Consider the following 21901-nt stretch of genomic DNA (forward strand, 5'->3'; position numbering starts at 1 on the left):
ACATCCTAAATATGAACGCCAGGGGTCTACTGAACACTTTGATGCCCAATATGCATAGATATACCAAACTATGTGGCGCACAGAGACCCCCAAATGACAATAGTGTATTTACATTTTCACGGCTGACGCGCTGGCTGCTGCAATATGAGCACCTGGTGTGTGTATTATGCGACATTAGACCCCCCTAACAGTACAGAGACCCCAGAAAACCATATATTTTCAGAAAGTACACATTCTGACGAATCCAATATGGGTAAATATGTGTTCCTACTGCAAACTGCCAAACTGCAAAGCAATGCTGAAAGTAACGGTTTTTATCAAATTTCTGAAAATCGTCACAAAGCTTGAATTTTACCCCATTATATGCCCCACATTTCGTAACGTATCAGCATAAAACATCCTAAATATGAACGACAGGTGTCTACTGAACACTTTCATGCCCAATATTCACAGATTTACCAAACTATGTGGCGCACAGAGACGCCCAATTGGATATATAGTAGATAAAATTTACAAGACATAACAAAATAATACAGAAAGTGTGAAATTCAAATAAAATTACTAAAATCCAATAAAACCACAAAAATCTATGCTTTTTTTTTCAGACTAGTGTAATCAGACATCAGAATTACAGTTTGAATATTATAGCTTGGCAAAATAGGTTTTACGGACAGAATAAAGCAAGCAACAGTTATGCAGCGCTGAAAATGCAATAAAATGGCTAACAATGCACCAAAATCCCTAAAATTTCCAAATAATCACCGAAATAACATACAAAAGGTATTGCACAGTACGGTTAGCGAATACGCTATTCGCAAAGGCAATAAAACATTTTTTTGAGCCAAAAACACAACGATGCAATATGAAAAAAAAAAAAAAAGCTACACAACAGTGTATGTGTGTGCGCATGTATACAATTGGTAAATTGCATGTTATGTGCATGTGTTTGTGTGTGCAAGTGTATGTACCCCCCCAAGTGTGTGTGACCCCCCTGATCCCCCAAAAAATGTATGTGAGTGAGTGTAAGTGTAAATCTAAGCATGTATTAGTGTATAAAGTGTGTGTAAGTGTATTTTGTGTGTGTGTTACACTAACCTGGGGTGTGTAGCTGCAGATCTGTGTCCATGATGGCAGGAGGAGTGGAGAATCAGGAGGGAGTTGCCAGATCCGTTGATCCGATGCGTGGGCGTCGCTGGAGGGACCCGGAAGTGCAGGCAGCAGCAGCAGCGCGCAGCCACGTGCGTCTGTTGCGTTTGTGGGGCCCCTGGACGATCGCGCCCCAGGAGCCCCTTTCCCACCCGCTCCGCTCGTTGCCTAGGGGGTTCTGAGCGAGCGGGGAAGGAGCGAGCAGCATTTAAAGCCGCTCCAGAGCTCCCCCGCACGCTTATGCTGCAGAACGTAGAATCTACGTTCTGTGGCATTTCAAGATACTTTTCCACAGAACGTAGATTCTACGTTCTGTGGCACTTAAAGGGTTAAAAAAGTAATAGGATGTCTTTTACAAATCTATATGACCTATCATCACTGTTAACAATTTCAATGTCTGACCCAGTGGGGTGAAGAGATCTATTGTAGATTGGGACTTGGTAGAAAGGCCTGTGAAATCCAAGATAAGACAAGGACTTAGATATTCTTGTATTGTAGCAGGATAACTGATAAGAAAGTGATTTCATATACCGTATATACTCGAGTATAAGCCGACCCGAGTATAAGCCGAGGTACCTAATTTTACCTACGAAAACTGGGAAAACTTATTGACTCTAGTATAAGCCTAGACACAACTACAGCCTTGTCTCCCAGCGGCGCACATTCTGCCAAATCGACCCCCCCAGCGATCAACCGGACTTCTTTGCAAAGTTGATGGTAACAGAGAATTGCCAAACGGATTACTGTGTGCATTGTCCCACTGTCCCACTACCATGTGCAGAGGGTGCTGTGTGAATTTGCCATCACTGTTAATCTTTCGTATAACCAACAGAGGGCGCTGTGTGATATTGCCATCACTGTTAATCCTTCATATAACCAACAGAGGGTGCTGTGTGATATTGCAGTCACTGTTATTCTTTCATATAAACAACAGAGGGCGCTGTGTGATATTGCCATCACTGTTAATCCTTCATATAACCAACAGAGGGCGCTGTGTGATATTGCAGTCATTGTTATTCTTTCATATAACCAACAGATGGCGCTGTGTGATATTGCAGTCACTGTTATTCTTTCATATAACCAACAGATGGCGCTGTGTGATATTGCAGTCACTGTTATTCTTTCATATAACCAACAGAGGGCGCACTGTTATTCTTTCATATAACCAACAGAGGGCATTGTGGGATATTGCAGTCTCTCCTCAAGTGAACTGTTGGTATAGGAATGATTAAAAGTGACTGCAATCTCGGCTACTCGGGTCGGGTACCGCTGACCCGAGTATAAGCCGAGGTAGACTTTTTCAGCACATTTTGGATGCTGAAAAACTCGGCTTATACTCGAGTATATACGGTATCTGACACTTTATTGTAAGATAACCCTAATGCAATGTTAGAGGATGAAGCATACTTGGAGGCTAACTTTGTAGACAATCATCTAGTACAGATTTATACACGAATAGAGTAATTATTTATTCAAAACCATCAACATATTTAATAAAAAAACAGAATACATTGAAATTCTATTTCCAGTCAATCTTATTCACCCTCCATTCAATGTGTCACTATTTAATGTCAGAAAAGGCAACGGGCACATGTATTGCTTCTCCCTGGTTTCTCTCAGTTGCGGCAGAGCTGGAAGGGGCATATGATTTGTCTTCAAAACTCCTGTTCAATGAGTTAAGCGTTTCATTAAATACAGACTCAATGAGCAACAGTATAGACTTCCGTAATGATTTCTTGAAGTTCTTCGCAATAAACAAGTAAAATAGCGGTGTAAAACAATAATTAATACAAATCAGGCATGTGCTAAAGGCCATCAGTATACTCAAAGTAGTTTTATGGAACCTGCCTTCTTCATTGGTCATTCTCATTCCATACCATAAATGATAGGGGAACCAGGATATAAAGAAAGATGCCACCGTTATAAATATGATCTTGTAAGGTTTACTTGATCTGACCAGATTTCCCTTCTTCATCCTCAGAGCAATTCTGACATAGCAAACAGTGATTACAGCAAATGGCAGTAGGAAGCCCAATAGTAGATGAAAGCTGAACATGACCCATCTCAGTTGTATTTTTGACTCTTGCCAGATTGACCCAGAAATAGTATAATTATTGTAGCAAATGGTGGTTTTATTGTCCTCCAGGAGATGTGTCTGGCGAAATACTAAGTACGGGGAGCTAAACAAAATAGCCAACCCCCAAAGAGAAATACAGATGGCAGAGGCATAGCTATTATTCATGTGTCCTCTGTACCAGACTGGGTGGAAGACTAAACTGTAGCGATCAAGGCTGATTACTGTGAGAAAGAAAACAGATGCATACATACATACAGAAAACAGGGAATTTAGGCATTTACATAGGAAGGAGCCAAATATCCAGTGGGGAAGCATTATCATATATGCTGCAAGAAATGGCATTGTGATTGTAAACACAAAATTGGGCAAAATCAAGTGAAAGAACCAAGTGGTGTTGATGCTCTTGCGCATCCTGAATCTGAGGACCCAGAGATAAAGGGTGTTCAAGACCAGTCCAAACAGCAGGGAAACAAGTAAGGCCACTGCAGATAATAAATTGCCTGCTTTGATTGATGTGTAGGTCATTCCAGTAGTTGTATTCATTTTAATCTAGAGGTATAACATCCTAAATAGGAAAAGTATAGGAAATACGTTAATTAACAATAATTGGTGCACTCAACAACATTTTAGAAGACTGAAAATTATAGACCAGTAAGTCTGACATCAATTCATTATGTAGCAACTTATTGGGCTAAAAAGGGAGGTATGATATTTTAATTAACTTTGTCTCTGCCTTCTGCCATTTCCTTCTTTAAGACTATCATAGGATTGTCCTGTTTACCGTTCCCAAAATTGCTTTGTAGTCTTCTCCACAGTTGACCCAACTACACTGAACCTCACTTGCACTGAAACACCATAGCCATGTTAAGTAAAGCATGAGTAGCTCCTCTCAAATGTCCCTTGTAGAGATTCAGCTCCCTATGGTTAGATCAGCAAAATATTTTCCCAGCAGGCAGACAGATAGTAATTGTGAATTAATTGGTGCTACTCTTCCTTCTTTGTGTAGGTTAGGAGAGAGTGTCTCAAACATGGAACCTGCTGCTGTACTCCACAAACCTGCACACTATTCACCTAACAGACATATTCCTCTTCCTTTGTGGGTTGCTGGTTGGGTTTGTAGAGAGCAGCACTGGATGTCAAGGATAGTGGAGGAGAGATACACATATCTAATGCTACCAATTTCCATTTCTGCTGTTGTTTTCCCTTGTCTCTAGTTCTATGTATTGGGCATCTACCTAGATTTTCCAACCTATTCCTGGAAGGAAAATAATAGCTGGCAGTTTCTACGACAGTCCTTGTTGCTACTTAGCAATTATATAATTGTTTTTGAAGCAAACACACACTTTATAATGTTGGTGACTGTTACGGCCTCTTTAACAGAAAGTATATGGTTTCAAATTTACATGTGTCATGATATACAGCAGAATACAGTACTATCTGGTTTCCTGTCTGACAGATCTCAACCACCAGGACTTAGCTTGAATGTCTGAGACTCTGAGTGATGAATATGAGAGTGCATCTATTTAAATAAATAAGAATACAAAATATTAATAACTATACAAATCTAGACTAACAGCCGTACAATCTTACATTCAGTCAACCATCAACCATATAATACTTTATATCATTAAGTGCCATAGATCAGATAATAAAAGCACCATAGCACCAGAGATCATAGAGTCCATAATCTACTGTAGTAACATCCAGCCTAGAGTTGATCCTGTGACCTGTAGGTTGTTCTGTAGGTGCATATATACTGCTCTGCCATATGAGTAGACCGGTAAGGTCAGTATTCAAAGCTATTGGTATCCTTGTATCCCTGGTAGACACGGTGAACTCAAATGTAGCTAATCTGGTCACAGGTGCTCAGCCGTCATTCTGGATATATAACCCCTGCTCTGCACTGACTCACTGCCTTTATAGGTCAAGCGTGGGTGGTCCTGGTTCTCTGAACACTCTTTTGTTGTTCCTTGATTCCTTCTACCTGCTTCTATTCCCATGAGTGACTTCCTGGTTTTTGAACCTGGAAGGGGCATATGATTTGTCTTCAAAACTCCTGTTCCTGTGAGTCAAACATTTAATTAAATACAGACTCAATGAGCAACAGTATAGACTTCCATAATGATTTCTTGAAGTTCTCTGCAATAAACAGATAAAATGTCGGCGTAAAGCAGTAATTAATACAAATCAGGCATGTACTAAAGGCCATCAGTATATTCAGAGTAGTTTTATGGAACCTGCCTTCTTCAATGGGCATTCCCATTCCATACCATAAATGATAGGGGAAACATGAAACAAAGAAAGATGTTACAGCTATAAATATGATCTTGTAAGGTTTACTTGATCTGACCAGATTTCCCTTCTTCATCCTGAGAGCAATTCTGACATAGCAAACAGTGATTATAGCAAATTGCAGTAGGAAGCCCAATATTAGATGAAAGCTGAACATCACCCAACTTGGTTGTATTTCTGACTCAGACTACAGTAGATATGTGAAAACAATATGGGGCATATTTATCAAAGAGTGAAGTTACAGATAACCACAGTCCACAAGAGTGAGATACTGCCTCTCTCCAATCATTTTTATTCCAATCATATGATTTTTTTTCCCAATTATATTAATTGAAATTTATAAAGTAAACAGTGTCATAAGAACTGAAAAGACAATAACTTGCATTACATTGCAGTCCAATGAGAATTAAATATTAAAAACAAAATTTGAACAGGTAATCACCAAAAGCCATATGATTTTATCGATTCAGATTTGGTCTGGCCAGGCACTTGGATTTTAGGCAGATTTAGAAAATTTTACTTATACTGGCAACAAATATGTTTTTTGTATACAGATATGGGATCTGTTATCCAGAATGTTCGGGACCTGGGGTTTTCCGGATAACAAATCTTTCCGTAATTTGGGTCTTAATGCCTTAAATCTACTAGAAATTAATTTAAACATTAAATAAACCCAATGGGCTGGTTTTGCTTCCAATAAGGATTAATTATATCTTAGTTGGGATCAAGTACAAGTTACTGTTTTATTATTACATAGAAAAAGGAAATTTGGATTATTTGGATAAAATGGAGTCTATATTTACTTCTTTTAATTCAACGGAGCCATTCCGTAAATCGGAGATTTCTGGATATAGGGTTTCCGGATATGGAATCCTATACCTGTACGAAACTAAACAGAAAAATCTCTAAAAAGGGTTTTCAAATACTGTATAAACAAAGGCTGGCAAATGAAGTGTGAAACTCTGTGTTAAAGGGACAGACTTACAAGAGGCCAAGGGGGGAGATGTAATTAAAGTCCCAAAGAGAACAACCATCCTCACCAATAGGAATAAAATTCCACATCTCGCAATGTAATATTGTTCCTTAAACTTTTATTGCATTGCAAATTTTAATTGCGCATTGTGAATTTTAATTGCGCACTCTTAAGAAGTGCTTGAAGGTGTCGTAATCTTTTGGAGCAAACATAACGACTTTTTCAGTAAAAAGTTTTATTACATTTATGCGAATTGGCGCAAACTATAAAATACACAAACAGTCTTCGACTGTCGGAAGTGGTCGCTTAACAGTTTCCGTGTTCGCAAAAGCTCTATTAAATTCGCAAAAAGCAAAATTTGTTTGTGCAAAGACATATCTTTTCAAATAGTTTTTCCGTTACCAACTTTTTTTTACATTCCCCCGCAAGTCTTCTTGGATTTTGAGAAATTTCTTCACTTAGAAAAAATAAAGGGTATTTCTCTCGATGAAGAAAATATTTGCTAGAAATGTAACAGTGAGATTCCTCATTTTCAGTGAGTTGAGAAGCAAAATGCTTCATTATAAGGGCTAGTCCACACGGGGAGATAGCGACGCGTTTGCGGTCGCGGCGACAAAGCGCCGCGACAGTCGCCGCGACCGGCGCAGGCGACAGTTTTGTATGGGCGCCTATGTAAAAACGCCTGTGCTAACCACACGAGGCGATGCGCTTTTCAACAGTCGCCTGAAAATGCCTCGCCAGGCTTTTTCAGGCGACTGTTGAAAAGCGCATCGCCTCGTGTGGTTAGCACAGGCGTTTTTACATAGGCGCCCATACAAAACTGTCGCCTGCGCCGGTCGCGGCGACTGTCGCGGCGCTTTGTCGCCGCGACCGCAAACGCGTCGCTATCTCCCCGTGTGGACTAGCCCTTAAGAAAAATTTGTCTATTAGGCACAATAGAAATGTCAATAGAGAAAAATAAAGACCTATGGAGAAGCCTTAATTTCTAAACAAATACATTTTATTTTAACTAGGCAGGCTATGTGGTGCACAGAATATATTTGCATTGTCCTATTACTTCCTGGGCTCATTAATGAATAGCTGAAAGAATAAAGAGTTTTAGTTGAGATTATAATTTATTATTTCCAGACTCCTACCTTGTCATATACTGGAACTCTCAGGATGATGCTTGTGTTACCCAAGTGCGAGTGGGTGATGCTTCATATCTCAGGTTTCAAGGTCTTTAGTCTTCTCTCAGCCCATATATCCAGTTAGCACTGATGCAAAATATTAATTTCTGTGGCCAGACGTACAGAACTTTCAGTTTTACTGTATGGAGCACACGTTAACCATAACCACTCGAACACCCACAGATATAATGCTGCACATCTAATCCGCACAGTGTGACAGAGAAGAATGACCAAGCCAAAGCTCTGTTGCTAAAATATATGTTCATTATTAACATTCCTTTTTTGTAATAGAATAGAAAAGTATAAAAAATATTTTTTTTTGGTAATATAAATATTTAAGCACAGAAGTAATGCACAGGATGTGAAACGAAGATTGATAGATGATGAGTTGTTGGACCAAACAGTTGGAGGCTTGATCTCAGATTTAAAGGGATCCTGTCATCGGAAACCATGTTTTTTTCAAAACGCATCAGTTAATAGTGCTACTCCAGCAGAATTCTGCACTGAAATCCATTTCTCAAAAGAGCAAACAGATTTTTTTATATTCAATTTTGAAATCTGACATGGGTCTAGACATTTTGTCAATTTCCCAGCTGCCCCTGGTCATGTGACTTCTGCCTGCACTTTATTAGAGAAATGCTTTCTGGCAGGCTGTTGTTTTTCCTTCTCAATGTAACTGAATGTGTCTCAGTGAGACATGGGTTTTTACTATTGAGTGCTGTTCATAGATCTACCAGGCAGCTGTTATCTTGTGTTAGGGAGCTGTTATCTGGTTACCTTCCCATTGTTCTTTTGTTTGGCTGATGGGGGGGGGGGGGGAAGGGAGGGGGTGATATTACTCCAACTTGCAGTACAGCAGTAAAGAGTGATTGAAGTTTATCAGAACACAAGCCACATGACTTGGGGCAGCTGGGAAATTAACAATATGTCTAGCCCTATGTCAGATTTCAAAATTGAAATGGTACATCTGTTTGCTCTTTTGAGAATTGGATTTCAGTGCAGAACTCTGCTGGAGCAGCACTATTAACTGATGCGTTTTGGGGGAAAAAAATTCCCCATGACAGTATCCCTTTAAAGAGGGATTTATAGTACACCAGTTAACTCACCAGTTAACTCACATCAAGGGTCAGATCCATCAACATTCAAATTTGCATTTTTACAGTGATTAGATTTTTTTTAAGCAAACAATCAAAGAATTCAAGTTTACAAAACTCAAATGTTCAAGATTTCTTCAGCACAAAAATCTTGGAAACCTGGAATGAAAAAAAAAAAATTAAGCATCTAAAACCTGGCAAGTATATGTAGACGTCAATAGGAGTTGTTTTTTCAAAACTGAAGCTTTTTTTCAATTTGAGTTTTCAAGATTAATTCAACATTTAACAGACTCATTGAAAAACATGAAAAATGCTTTAGAATTAACATTTAACATGATGTAGTCTGAAGCATAATTAGCAAACTGCTGTTTGTTTTCCGGTATTACTCGCTGTTGCCATCAGGAATTTATGACTGAAATTATGAGATTGTCAGAAAAGGACAAAATAACTATTAGTAACAATACAAAATTAATCTAACAATCAGCCACTGGTTGAAAATGAACGTGCCCTGAGATCATAGATAATCTGCAGCAGTTTTGGGTCGGAGGAGTGAACGGTGGCTTATTGTGATAACATGCCTGGAGGTGAACCAAGAACCTAGTGTTCTTGTGCTGTCTGTATTACCACTGCTCTATGCAAGCAGACAGCTAAGACCCTGGTTTACTCCTATGCTTGGAAATTGCTAGTAAGCATGGCTTGTTTCACCTGTTGCCAATTTGGCCACAGGTGATTTGTGTAAGCCAATTGACTGGCTATAAAACCCCTCATTCTACTCCCTAGTTGCAATATGTTTTCTGATCTTGTTATTGACCACTGCCTGACCTTGACCCTTGCTGTTTTGCTGCCTGAACTGACCCTTGCCTGTGTTTGACCATTCTTTGGATCCTGATTTGGTGCTGCACTTTTGATCTGTGTTTGACCTTGGCCTGTGACCTCGACTACACTTCTGTTTCCTGATTCGGTGCCATATTTTCTGTTTGGTTTGACCAGGCTTGTCCCTTGACCATGCTCTTTGTTCACGTTCTTTGTCCGTCCTTTCTGTATACATTATGGTTCCCTTGCCTGCCCAGAGCTTCCCCCTTGGTCCTCTCAAGTTAAGTCCTGGCAGCATCCTAGTAGCGGAGGGCTCCTCCTATAGCCAAAGGCGGCTGCTATAAGCAGAAGAGTGAGTCTAGACAAAGACTTTGGGGGTTTGCTCTGGGTTTTGGGGTACCATACGTGACATTCATAATCAATGAGCAGAGCTATGAGCAACCCAGATGCCCAGCAAGCACATGCAAACCCTGTATCTTCTATTGTCTTCTATTGGCATCCACCCCCCCAGCATCACCCCCAAATCAACTTTGGCTAGACTGCATCTCTTCCTGCCAGCACCTAAGTGGTACACCAATACACTTACAATTATATACATACAATACCTACTCTTTTGGGGTTTGCACACTCACGGCATATGCACATAAACCCACATAATGTGTAATTTTAAATTTTTTACATTATATATATAAAAAAATTTAAAACTTTTTTTATACCATATTAAATGCAAAATACTAAATACACTTATCTTTTAAGTAGACATGCTAAGGGCACACAGAATGTGTTGGTGTGTACCTGTTAGTTTTTGGCCTCATTTCTGAATTGCTGAAAGTCCTAAGAGTTTGGATTGATATTTAAATTTAATATTTCTACCTTATAATTAACTCTCAAGAGAATGCCTGTATTACTCCAGTGTGAGTGTTTTCTAGTAATGCCTTTTCTCTAGTGTTTCAAGGTATCTTCAATTTTCAGTGTCCCTTAAATGTTTGTGAGCAGATAGCACTAGACCAATATATTCATTCTGTGGTAAGATACTGCTCTTCAGTTTTATTGATTTGTGGAGAAATTACTCATTCTTAACTCAAACCACACAAACACCCACAGAGAAAATCTTGCATGCCCCATCAAATAGCTTAGCTAGGAATGGGGGGGGGGCAACCCAACCCAACCCAACCCAAAGTTCTGTTAATAAAATGTATTCATTTATTACAATTATTCATTTTTTTAAATAGAATTTGGTATTATATTTTTTAACACTGATAATTCCTGCTTCTAGAATTTATATAAAGTGGGGAAAGACGGATGGATCAAGTATAATGTCTTTCAACAGCTCTATACCACCCTTCTAAAACTCAAAGTGTTGATTTTGATCAGTTAACTTCCTACAAATGATCTGGGCCCGCCTGGTAGTACCCAACTTCTGGACCCAAGTAATGTCCTCACTAGCCACCACTTTTGATGTCCCACAAGTGCTCTCCCCTACAGTATGTATAAATGAGCTGGAGAGAGTGCAGAGAGAAGTGCAACTAAATTGGTTAGAGGGATAGAAGCCTTAAATTATGAGGGTAGACTGTCAAGGTTGGGGTTATTTTATCTGGAAAAAAGGCGCTTGCGAGGGGACATGATTAGACTTTACAAGTACATTAGAGGACATTATAGACAAATGGCAGGGGACCTTTTTACCCATAAAGTGGATCACCGTACCAGAGGCCTCCCCTTTAGACTAGAAGAAAAGAACTTTCATTTGAAGCAACGTAGGGGGTTCTTCACAGTCAGGACAGTGAGGTTGTGGAATGCACTGCCGGGTGATGTTGTGATGTTGATTCAGTTAATGACTATAAGAGGGACTTGGATGATTTTTTGGACAGACATAATATCAAAGGCTATTGTGATACTAAGCTCTATAGTTAGTACAGATATGGGTATATATAATTTATGTGAAAGTAGGGAGGGGTGTGTGTATGGATGCTGGGTTTTCATTAGGAGGGGTTGAACTTGACGGACTTTGTCTTTTTTCAACCCAATTTAACTATGTAACTATGTATTTGAGGTGTAGCTGATCCCCTAGTTCATATGGTCCATGCAAGGTTACGTTTTTCAAGTCTGCGGGGGTTTATAAAAACTCATTTTTTTCTGGTCAGGCTTTTTGGAGCAAAAACTATTTTTTGTGGGGGAAAAAACTCAAATTATTTAAGATTTATTATACCCCAATGCTGCAAAAAGCCTGAATTCAAAAATATACATCTGAAACCTGTCAAGGTCATGTTAAAGTCAATAGGAGATGTCCCTTTCCCAATTTAAAGATATTGTTTGCGTCGAGTTTAGCCCAGAATGTCCCTTTCCCAATTTAAAGATATTGTTTGCATCGAGTTTAGCCCAGAATCCAAACAATTTGGGGGTTTCATGCAAAAAAAAAAAAAATCAAGTGATTCTGAAAAAAAAAGTCTCTTCTTAACTGATTCAATCAGCCTTATTTTATGAAGTGACTGTCACGGTCGGCACCCTAAATTCAGAACCAATGCTAAGCATCCTGTTCTCGGCTCTTGCTTCCGCCTTTAACAGCCTCCTTTTACCTCGGGAGGAACCCTCGGCTAATCAGATGTCGCCAGGTCTTATTAAGAGTGGTGCCACGCGAAGGGGGCAAAACGGTAATGCAAAGTCTTTTGGGAAGAAGGTTGCGGTGCAAGGCGTAGACAGAAAGCGTAGTCAGATCAGCCCGGGTCGGGGCAGGCAAGGGTCAAGTACAAACAGAGTCAGGCAGGCAAGGGTCAAACCAGGAAATCAATCAGAAGGGATACGGAATAAGTGAAGTCGGTTACCAGGCAAGGGTCAGGATACAGAAGTCAGAATCGTCCAAAAACAGGCCGGGGTCACAACAAGAATCAGATCACAGCAGTTATAAAGCACAGAGGCACCAGGAAACTCACGAGGAACAAATCCTATAACGGGCAATGATCAAATACTTTTTGCTCCTTTAAATACTTTTAAACTTTGCGCCACTGCACGCTGACGTCATCACGCCTTAACAAACAGTACTTTGCTGCCCAAAGTAGCGGCAGCTTGGCGTCCCCACTGAGGAGGCTGCAGGCATTCTCCCACTAGACCACCAGGGTAAGTTATTACAGCAACCCTATGGATCACTAGTGTCAGGTATTGCTGGGTTTCGAGCCGGGGACCTTTGGGTTTCTAGCTCAATGCCTTAACCATTTGGCCAGGTGAGCAGCCTGTAGGGTTGCTCGCTATATGTTACCTGGCCTCTCCAGCCCCAGCCCAGTTGCAGCCTGTTTGGTCTCTGCATCTCCCGTCCAGCTGCTGCTGGATTAGTTACAATCAGCCAATCAGGGCTGACTCTATCCTATTTAAAGTCAGCCCTCCAAACACACCTTGCCAGAGCTTTGTTTCCCAGACTAGCAGTGTGGCATTGTCCCTAGCTAAGGGTTTCAGTTCTAGCCTCCATTCCTTGTCTTGCCTTGCCTTGTCTTGTCTGAACTCTTCCCTGTCTTGTCCTGCCTGGCTCTGAACCTTGTCTTGTTCTGCTTTACCTTCCCCTTCCAGTTCTGCTCCGGTCCAGTTTAAACCTTGATCTCTCCTTGCTTTAACCTTGTCTTGACTTTGCCCTGCCCAGCTTTCCTTGCTATTCCGTATCTTGCTCTGTTTGGGGTTTGGTCGAATCCTGCCAAAAGGAAGTGCAACATTTGAAAACCATCTTTTCTACATCGGCAAAATACTAAACAAATAAACTTCTTTTTTTTAGCTAAGCATACTATGGGTAAACATAATGTGTTGGCATGGACCAATTAGTTCCTGGGCTGAAAGGCCTAAGAATTTGAGCTGATATTGCAATTTCTAGACTCCTACCTTGTAATAAACTGGAACTCTCGGGCTGACGCTTGCGTTGCTTCAGTGCAAGTATTTTCTAGTGATGCTTCAAAACTGGTGTTTCAAGGACATTTCCCTTGTTGTTTGCCCATCACAAATGTCCATCTGCAGATAACACTAGAGCAATATACTGATTTCTTCTGTTATTGGATGCATGTAACTTCAGTTTTTATCGATTTGTGGAGATGTTACAAATTTTTAACTAAAACCACACCAACACCCACAAAGATACTGGTTCACGTCTCATCCACACAGTTTAGCAATGGAGGAGTGTCAACTGATGCAAAAATGTATTGTTTTATTAATATTGTATATTACATTTGGTAATAGAATTTAGTATTATTTTTTTGTAACAAATGTATATGCACAGAATTAATGCAAAAGCTGAAAAATGTAGATTGATACATGTAAAATGTTGGACCACAAAGATGGGGGCTTGATAGGATTCATGTCATTAGTTATTAGGGTTCAGAAAGAAAGATTTGACCATAGCACATTGACTGGTTCAGAAACAGGAATCTGTTTTCCCTAAACTATAGTGATGGGCGAATTTGGGGCGTTTTGCTTCGCCGAAAAATTTGCGAATTTCCTGCGAAATTCGTGAAATGGCGAAAAATTTGCGAAACGGCGCCGGCGTCTAGTTTTTGATGCTGGCATCTGTTTTTGGCGCTGGCGTCCAAAAAAAAATTGAATTTTCACTGGCGAATTTTCTCTGCGGTTTCACGAATTTATTCGCCGGTGTTGAATCGTGGGCATTCGCGCCTGGCGAATAAATTCGCCCATCACTACTAAACTACTGATCTGAAGAAGCTGCTTAGATGAGGGGGGGGGGTTCAAGATTACTCTGCAAGTCTAGTTGTTTTAGTCTTATCAATACTGGATACAGCTTCCAATACCAATATGCCTAAAATAAGCCTAGATTGCAATGTAATGCTTTTTTGGGACAGCATAGATAGAATATAGTTAAAATACAGAATGTTTTAATACTATCCCTTAAAGAAAAACGAAACCCGAAAATATGAATAGGGCCAAAAATTGCATATTTTATATAGTGAACTTATTGCACCAGCCTAAAGTTTCAGCTTGTCAATAGCAGCAATGATCCAGGACTTCAAACTTGTCACAGGGGGTCACCATCTTGGAAAGTGTCTGTGACACTCACATGCTAAGTGGGCTCTGATTGGCTGTTGAGAAGCTAAGCTTAGGGCTCGTCACTAATTATCCAGCAGAAAATGAGCTTCCCTGGCTGTAATATAAGCTGATGCTACAGGTTTGCTGATTATTAAATTCTGATGCTAATTGCACTGGTTTCTGTGCTGCCATGTAGTAATTATCTGTATTAATTACTAATCAGCCTTATATTGTGACATTTCTATTCTATGTGTACTGTATATTGTGAGTGGGTCCCTAAGCTCAGTAAGTGACAGCAGCACAGAGCATGTGCAGTGAATCAGCAGAAAAGAAGATGGGGAGCTACTGGGGCATCTTTGGAGACACAGATCTTTACTGCTAAAGGGCTGTGGTTGCCTTGGGCTGGTACAGAAGCACAAAATACTGTATCATGTACAACATTTCTACCTTACTTTTTTAGTTACACTTTAGTTCTCCTTAAAAGGCCCCATAAAGCAGAAAAATAATGCAACCTTCTTAACCACTTCTCGCTCCCTGTCTTTTTCTTTGCACGCTACTTCATGGAGTTACAGAAATATAAGAATAAATTACATAACCAAATTCCTTCTCTATGTACAGCTCTGGAACCAAGAGGAAGCAGCAAAATGCTTTATAAAATGTTCCATTTTAATATCAAATTACAGTTGGTAACACTGGATCTTCCTCCTGCCATTTATTTGTGCCCTGGAACTATAGCAGGGTGACTGTTACCCCAATGTTTCTATATATCTGTAACCTTGTTATGAGCTAAGGGGGCCCAGTCTGAAGGCCAGTTAGGGGGAGATTTGGGGTGAGTGATTATTTGTGCCCTGGGTACCCCTGGAACTATAGCAGGGTGACTGTTACCCCAATGTTTCTATATATCTGTAACCTTGTTATGAGCTAAGGGGGCCCAGTCTGAAGGCCAGTTAGGGGGAGATTTGGGGTGAGTGATTATTTGTGCCCTGGGTACCCCTGGAACTATAGCAGGGTGACTGTTACCCCAATGTTTCTATATATCTGTAACCTTGTTATGAGCTAAGGGGGCCCAGTCTGAAGGCCAGTTAGGGGGGAGATTTGGGGTGAGTGCTTATTTGAACCCTGGGTACCCCTGGAACTATAGCAGGGTGACTGTTACCCCAATGTTTCTATATATCTGTAACCTTGTTATGAGCTAAGGGGGCCCAGTCTGAAGGTCAGTTAGGGGGAGATTTGGGGTGAGTGCTTATTTGTGCCCTGGGTACCCCTGGAACTATAGCAGGGTGAGTGTTACCCCAATGTTTCTATATATCTGTAACCTTGTTATAAACTAAGGGGGCCCAGATTGAAGGTCAGTTAGGGGGAGATTTGGGGTGAGTGCTTATTTGTGCCCTGGGTACCCCTGGAACTATAGCAGGGTGACTCTTACCCCAATAGTTCTATATATCTGTAACCTTGTTTGGGGCTAAGGGGGCCCAGTCTGAAGGTCAGTTAGGGGGAGATTTGGGGTGAGTGCTTATTTGTGCCCTGTGTACCCCTGGAACTATAGCAGGGTTACTGTTACCCCAATGTGTCTATATATCTGTAACCTTGTTATGAGCTAAGGGGGCCCAGCCTGAAGGCCAGTTAGGGGGAGATTTGGGGTGAGTGCTTATTTGTGCCCTGGGTACCCCTGGAACTATAGCAGGGTGAGTGTTACCCCAATGTTTCTATATATCTGTAACCTTGTTATAAACTAAGGGGGCCCAGATTGAAGGTCAGTTAGGGGGAGATTTGGGGTGAGTGCTTATTTGTGCCCTGGGTACCCCTGGAACTATAGCAGGGTGACTCTTACCCCAATAGTTCTATATATCTGTAACCTTGTTTGGGGCTAAGGGGGCCCAGTCTGAAGGTCAGTTAGGGGGAGATTTGGGGTGAGTGCTTATTTGTGCCCTGTGTACCCCTGGAACTATAGCAGGGTTACTGTTACCCCAATGTGTCTATATATCTGTAACCTTGTTATGAGCTAAGGGGGCCCAGCCTGAAGGCAACACTATGTTTACAAATCATATACTAGGACAGATTAATTATAAAAAATACACTATAAATACAGATGCTTAAAAGTTAATGAGGAAGAATAGGGACAGTTTCTATTGCAGCACAATATTAAAAAAAATAAATAAAAGTAGAAAGTTATTTCCCTGTTTCTGTTATTCTTGGCTTCTAGAGAGGTGGTTCAGCTTGCAGTTTAAATTACTAAATTAATCTTTGCTGGCTGGCCAAACCCTTCCTTATCACCTTAAATAAAACCTGTTGATGTATTATAATGCCAGAGAAAGATATATGGAGGTAAAAGGCCAGTGCTTGGGGAATGTAGATGGAATTCTCAGCAGCAGGTTTCTATAGCTTATAAAAAGAGATATCTCAACACAATACCTATTCCTATGTGCCAGTGGCTGATAGAATGGTTTTATCTATCATGTATCAAAAGGGATATTTCATATCTTCATTTTAAATAACACACAGTTTTTCTACTTTTTTGGTAGCATGTATAGCAGCCAGTGTAACCTTCTCAGAATGACTACACATAGACTAAGGTTTTCTAATAACAGGATTCCACTTCCGAAATGTTGTGAAAGAAGTTAAATGGCCTCATAGAGGAAGTTCAACTTTAAATAAAGTTTTAGTTTAAATTTTAAGTTACTTTCCCAGTGGTCTTCATTTTTATGGTTTTCCTATCCCTTTATTTCTTGTGTTCAACGTACAGAAAAGGCACCGACCAGTTATTTTAAATTGTCCTTTAACACAAATAGCTGTTAAAATTCCAAGCCAGGGACGACACACTTAAAATGAAGATCAGTTGCAGATTGAATGTTGGCAGACGAGTCCATGTCATGTTTACTCTTAATAAAACCTTAATGACACGCTGAATATTCTGCATCGTATTGATTAGAATAATAGGCTTCAGTTGATGCACAGGCACAGATCACACACAGATAATATTTCGCATAACAGAAGGTTGGGTTTTCATTATTCATTAGACCTCTGGGTTCAGATATTATAAAAGAAAGAAAATAATCAAAAGAAATTAGAAGTATTTTATTTAGTAATCTGCCGCTTGCAAGCAGTGCTGTGTTACTCTGTATAACATTGTAGCTGATATAACTATGCTATTTAAATAACAATATGAAGTTCTTAAAGGCCCTCCTTGTTAAATAGGTTGACCATTGGGTCAGTGGCATAACGACATGCCGCCAGACGCCCTCCTCAAAAAAAATATTTAAGAGGAAACTGGAGCACACAGCCTTCCCCACCCTTCCCCCGCTACACAACCACCTGTCCGCCTGCTACCTGCTGACCCCCCCCCCACCGGCTTTCATCACTCCATGCCAATTAGGAGAACGTGGGGTCTGCTTTCTATTTAGTTACACCACTGCGTTGGGATCTGAGTAATCTATGCTAGTACATCAAAATGTTAATTTCCAGAGATGATTTTTTGCACACATTACAAAAAAACTACAAATGACTCATTTACTGTTGACCCAACAGCAATGGGCCAAAATTGCACTTCTTATGGTCCTGTGCCGAGCACTTGCACCAAGGGCAGTAGTCTTTGAATCTTGAGCTCTGTGCTTTACACTGAATTAAAAATCAGGAGCAAGGTGCAGAGGTTTCAGGATCCAGGCAGCCATAGGAACGAGGTAAGTGTACTGCTCTCCTTTACATAGTTACATAGTTAAATCGAGTAGAAAAAAGACAAAGTCCATCAAGTTCAACCCCTCCAAATGAAAACCCAGCATCCATACACACACCCCTCCCTATTTTTAATTAAATTCTATGTACCCATATCTATACTAACTATAGAGTTTAGTATCACAATAGCCTTTGTATTATGTCTGTCCAAGAAATCATCCAAGCCATTCTTATAGTCATTAACTGAATCAGCATCACAACATCACCCGGCAGTGCATTCCACAACCTCACTGTCCTGACTGTGAAGAACCCCCTACGTTGCTTCAAATGAAAGTTCTTTTCTTCTAGTCTGAAGGGGAGGCCTCTGGTACGGTGATCCACTTTATGGGTAAAAAGGTCCCCTGCTATTTGTCTATAATGTCCTCTAATGTACTTGTAAAGTGTAATCATGTCCCCTCGCAAGCGCCTTTTTTCCAGAGAAAACAACCCCAACCTTGACAGTCTACCCTCATAATTTAAGTCTTCCCTCCCTCTAACCAGTTTAGTTGCACTTAGTCTCTGCACTCTCTCCAGCTCATTTATATCCCTCTTAAGGACTGGAGTCCAAAACTGCCCCCATACTCCAGATGAGGCCTCACCAGGGACCTATAAAGAGGCAGAATTATGTTTTCATCCCTTGAGTTAATGCCCTTTTTTATACAAGACAGAACTTTATTTGCTTTAGTGGCCACAGAAAGACACTGCCCAGAATTAGACAACTTGTTATCTACAAAGACCCCTAGATCCTTCTCATTTAAGGAAACTCCCAACACACTGCCATTTAGTGTATAACTTGCATTTATATTATTTTTGCCAAAGTGCATAACCTGCATTTATCAACATTGAACCTCATTAGCCAGTTTGCTGCCCAGTTTTCCAGTTTAGACAAATCACTGTGCAAAGTGGCAGCATCCTGCATGGAACCTATAGTTCTGCACAATTTAGTATCATCTGCAAAAATAGAAACAGTACTTTCAATGGCCACCTCCAGGTCATTAATAAACAAGTTGAAAAGCAAGGGACCTAGTACAGAGCCCTGCGGTACTCCACTAATAACACTGGTCCAATTAGAAAATGTTCCATTTGCCGTGTGGTTCCTTGAGTAGGAAAAACAGGCAGAAGCTAAGGGGCAAAATGCAAAAAGCCATGATATGCATCAATTTTTGTATCATGCTCGAGACCTATGATGTTATCTTGAGATACCCAGGTCACAACAAGTCTGTGCCCAGTAATTTGCGCCTCACTCATACCTGAAGCACATGTTTTTCTTCATCTGGTATCTCCCTTTACTTCAGATTAGTTACAATCACAATCAGGGACCATAATGCATGCAGCTGGTATCCATGCCTATTCTGGACTAACACTAATCAACATACAAGAACCCAAACCTCAAACCAGAGTTCTGTCTAAATGCTCACTGCCTACAGTCCTGGACTTTTCACCAGGTGTTAAATTGCACAAGTGTAATTGACAATAGCATCAAATCAGCAATTATATTCTTACATAGTCCATTACATGTTGTAAAATGAAAGCAATAGCCCGATTGGTTGCTAGTAGCCCTGCACAGGTCCCGTTGGACAGACCTGTGCCCAACCCCGACCCGCTGCCATGTAACCCAACCCACACCTGCCAACTCATAAGTGGCCCTACCCAGATCCACCGCCTGGGCCACAAAGAGTAAATTTACATTCCAACCTGGGACCTGCAAAACCGGAAGTGGCGTCATAATAGACCAGAAGTGACATAATTGCGTGGAATTTGCAATGGAAGAAAACTGCTGAAACCACAAGAGAGGGTGGAAGATATTAATCCCCGGAACCTAAACTGGGTACCCAGATGGGTTACCTATGGAATGCCCGCACGGCCAGGGAATCGGAATTTTTTTTGCCCGAAACCCGACCATTTTACGGGTATTACACGGGTTACCGAACCCAGTGCAGGACTCTAGTTGCTAGTGGTCAATGTACTTGTGCAGTTAAGCACATTTTTCATAATTCATCCATAATGCTATACACACAGTCCTCATTTTATATTACTTCATGCTAAATAAAGAGGAAAACTCACTGGGGCACATTTACTTAGGGTTGAATATCGAGGGTTAATTAACCCTCGCTATTCGACTGTCGAAGTAAAATCCTTCAACTTCGAATATCGAAGTCGAAGGATTTACCGCAATTCGTTCGTTCGAACTATCGTAGGAAAAATCGTTCGATCGAACGATTTAATCCTTTTTTTCTATAAAAAAAATACTTAGAAAGCCTATGGGGACCTTCCCCATAGGCTAACATTGTACCTCGGTAGATTTTAGGAGGCGAAGTAGGTGGTTGAAGTTTTTTTTAAAGAGACAGTACTTCGACTATCGAATGGTCGAACGATTTTTAGTTTGAATCGTTCGATTTGAAGTCGAAGATGTAGTCAAAGGTATTCGAAAGTATTTTTTATTCTAATCCTTCACTAATCCTTCACTCGAGCTAAGTAAATGTGCCCCACTGAGTTGCCTGCAATGTGGAGCACTAGTGATGTGCGGGTCGGGATTTCCCTGACCTGCCCTGGCACCTGCCCGTCCTACACCTATGCCGGCCGAGCCGACTTCCAGTTTCCTTCTATAGACCTGAGCCGTCACGCCCGCCGACGATGTCACAAATGGGGCGGGGCGAGCATGTGCATCATCTATAAAAGAAGTACAGTAGAAGGGGAATAGCCAATCATAGCCCTGCACTCACATAGGCAAAACAGAGGCTTTAGTTCCCTATCAGGTCAGCTTAGCTGCTGATTGGTTCCTGTCCTATAATGCAGTGTACTCCTTGCCACTGGCTCCCCTGCACAGCCTGGGAATGGAGGCAGCAGGAAGTGGAACAGATGGGAAGGACTAGTAGGGTTTGGGGTAATTTTTCAATAAATCAGTCCCAAACACATTCCTTGTATATTTGAAGAGTATAATGCCTGGACACATTCTTGTTTCTCACCCAATAACAAAAACAAAACAAAATCAAAGCCCGTTGAGCAGATTATTTGTTATAATATGACATTACAGCTTTTAATTGCCACTAAATATTGTACATTTTATAGAGTCTCTGATAAATCTGCCAGCCCTAGTGGAGACTATCTAGCAAGGAGGAAAAACATCTGTATAACCAATAACAAAGAATATTTTTGTGGCACATCATTAATTCTCCATTCACTTGCATGTATGGATTTTGGCAAAATGTTATCAGAGTAAGAAAATATATTTCTCTCACATTCATGACAAGTATTCGGTGCTTAGGAAAATCTGACTGGCGTTAAACGAAGTGCAGTGAAGCACTGACTCATAAATCTGCTGCATTCAAATCAAGGGAGGTTTGTATGTGAGTGTTTTTATGTGATATCAGGATAATAAGCACCAATATGCAATAATATTAGGAGAAAATAAACGTTTTGGGTCTTTTCCCAGTTTCCATGTGAGTTGGAAAGAGAAATAGAAAACAAATGAGAGAAATTACTTCTCATTAGTGATGGGTGAATTTTGCTTCACCAGAAAATTTCCAGCGAAATTCGTGAAACTGCAAGAGCTTCGCAAAACACGATTTTTGATGCCCATGTCAATTTTGACGCCGGTGTTAAAGTCAATGGGAATCCA

The 21901-nt window shown here is 40.6% G+C and overlaps 2 protein-coding genes across 2 annotated transcripts in view; one reads left to right on the forward strand and one right to left on the reverse strand.

Moving 5' to 3' along the window:
- LOC108697058 (chemokine-like receptor 1) overlaps positions 1-21901 on the forward strand; it is a 160284-nt gene that overhangs the window by 134594 nt on the left and 3789 nt on the right. The window lies entirely within an intron of this gene.
- LOC121395513 (probable G-protein coupled receptor 33) lies at positions 2687-3766 on the reverse strand. The gene has a single exon (XM_041569091.1). The coding sequence runs from the start codon at positions 3764-3766 to the stop codon at positions 2708-2710; it is 1059 nt and encodes a 352-aa protein (XP_041425025.1). The 3' UTR covers positions 2687-2707.

Source organism: Xenopus laevis, chromosome 7L (genome assembly GCF_017654675.1).
Source record: "Xenopus laevis strain J_2021 chromosome 7L, Xenopus_laevis_v10.1, whole genome shotgun sequence".
NCBI lineage: Eukaryota > Metazoa > Chordata > Amphibia > Anura > Pipidae > Xenopus > Xenopus laevis.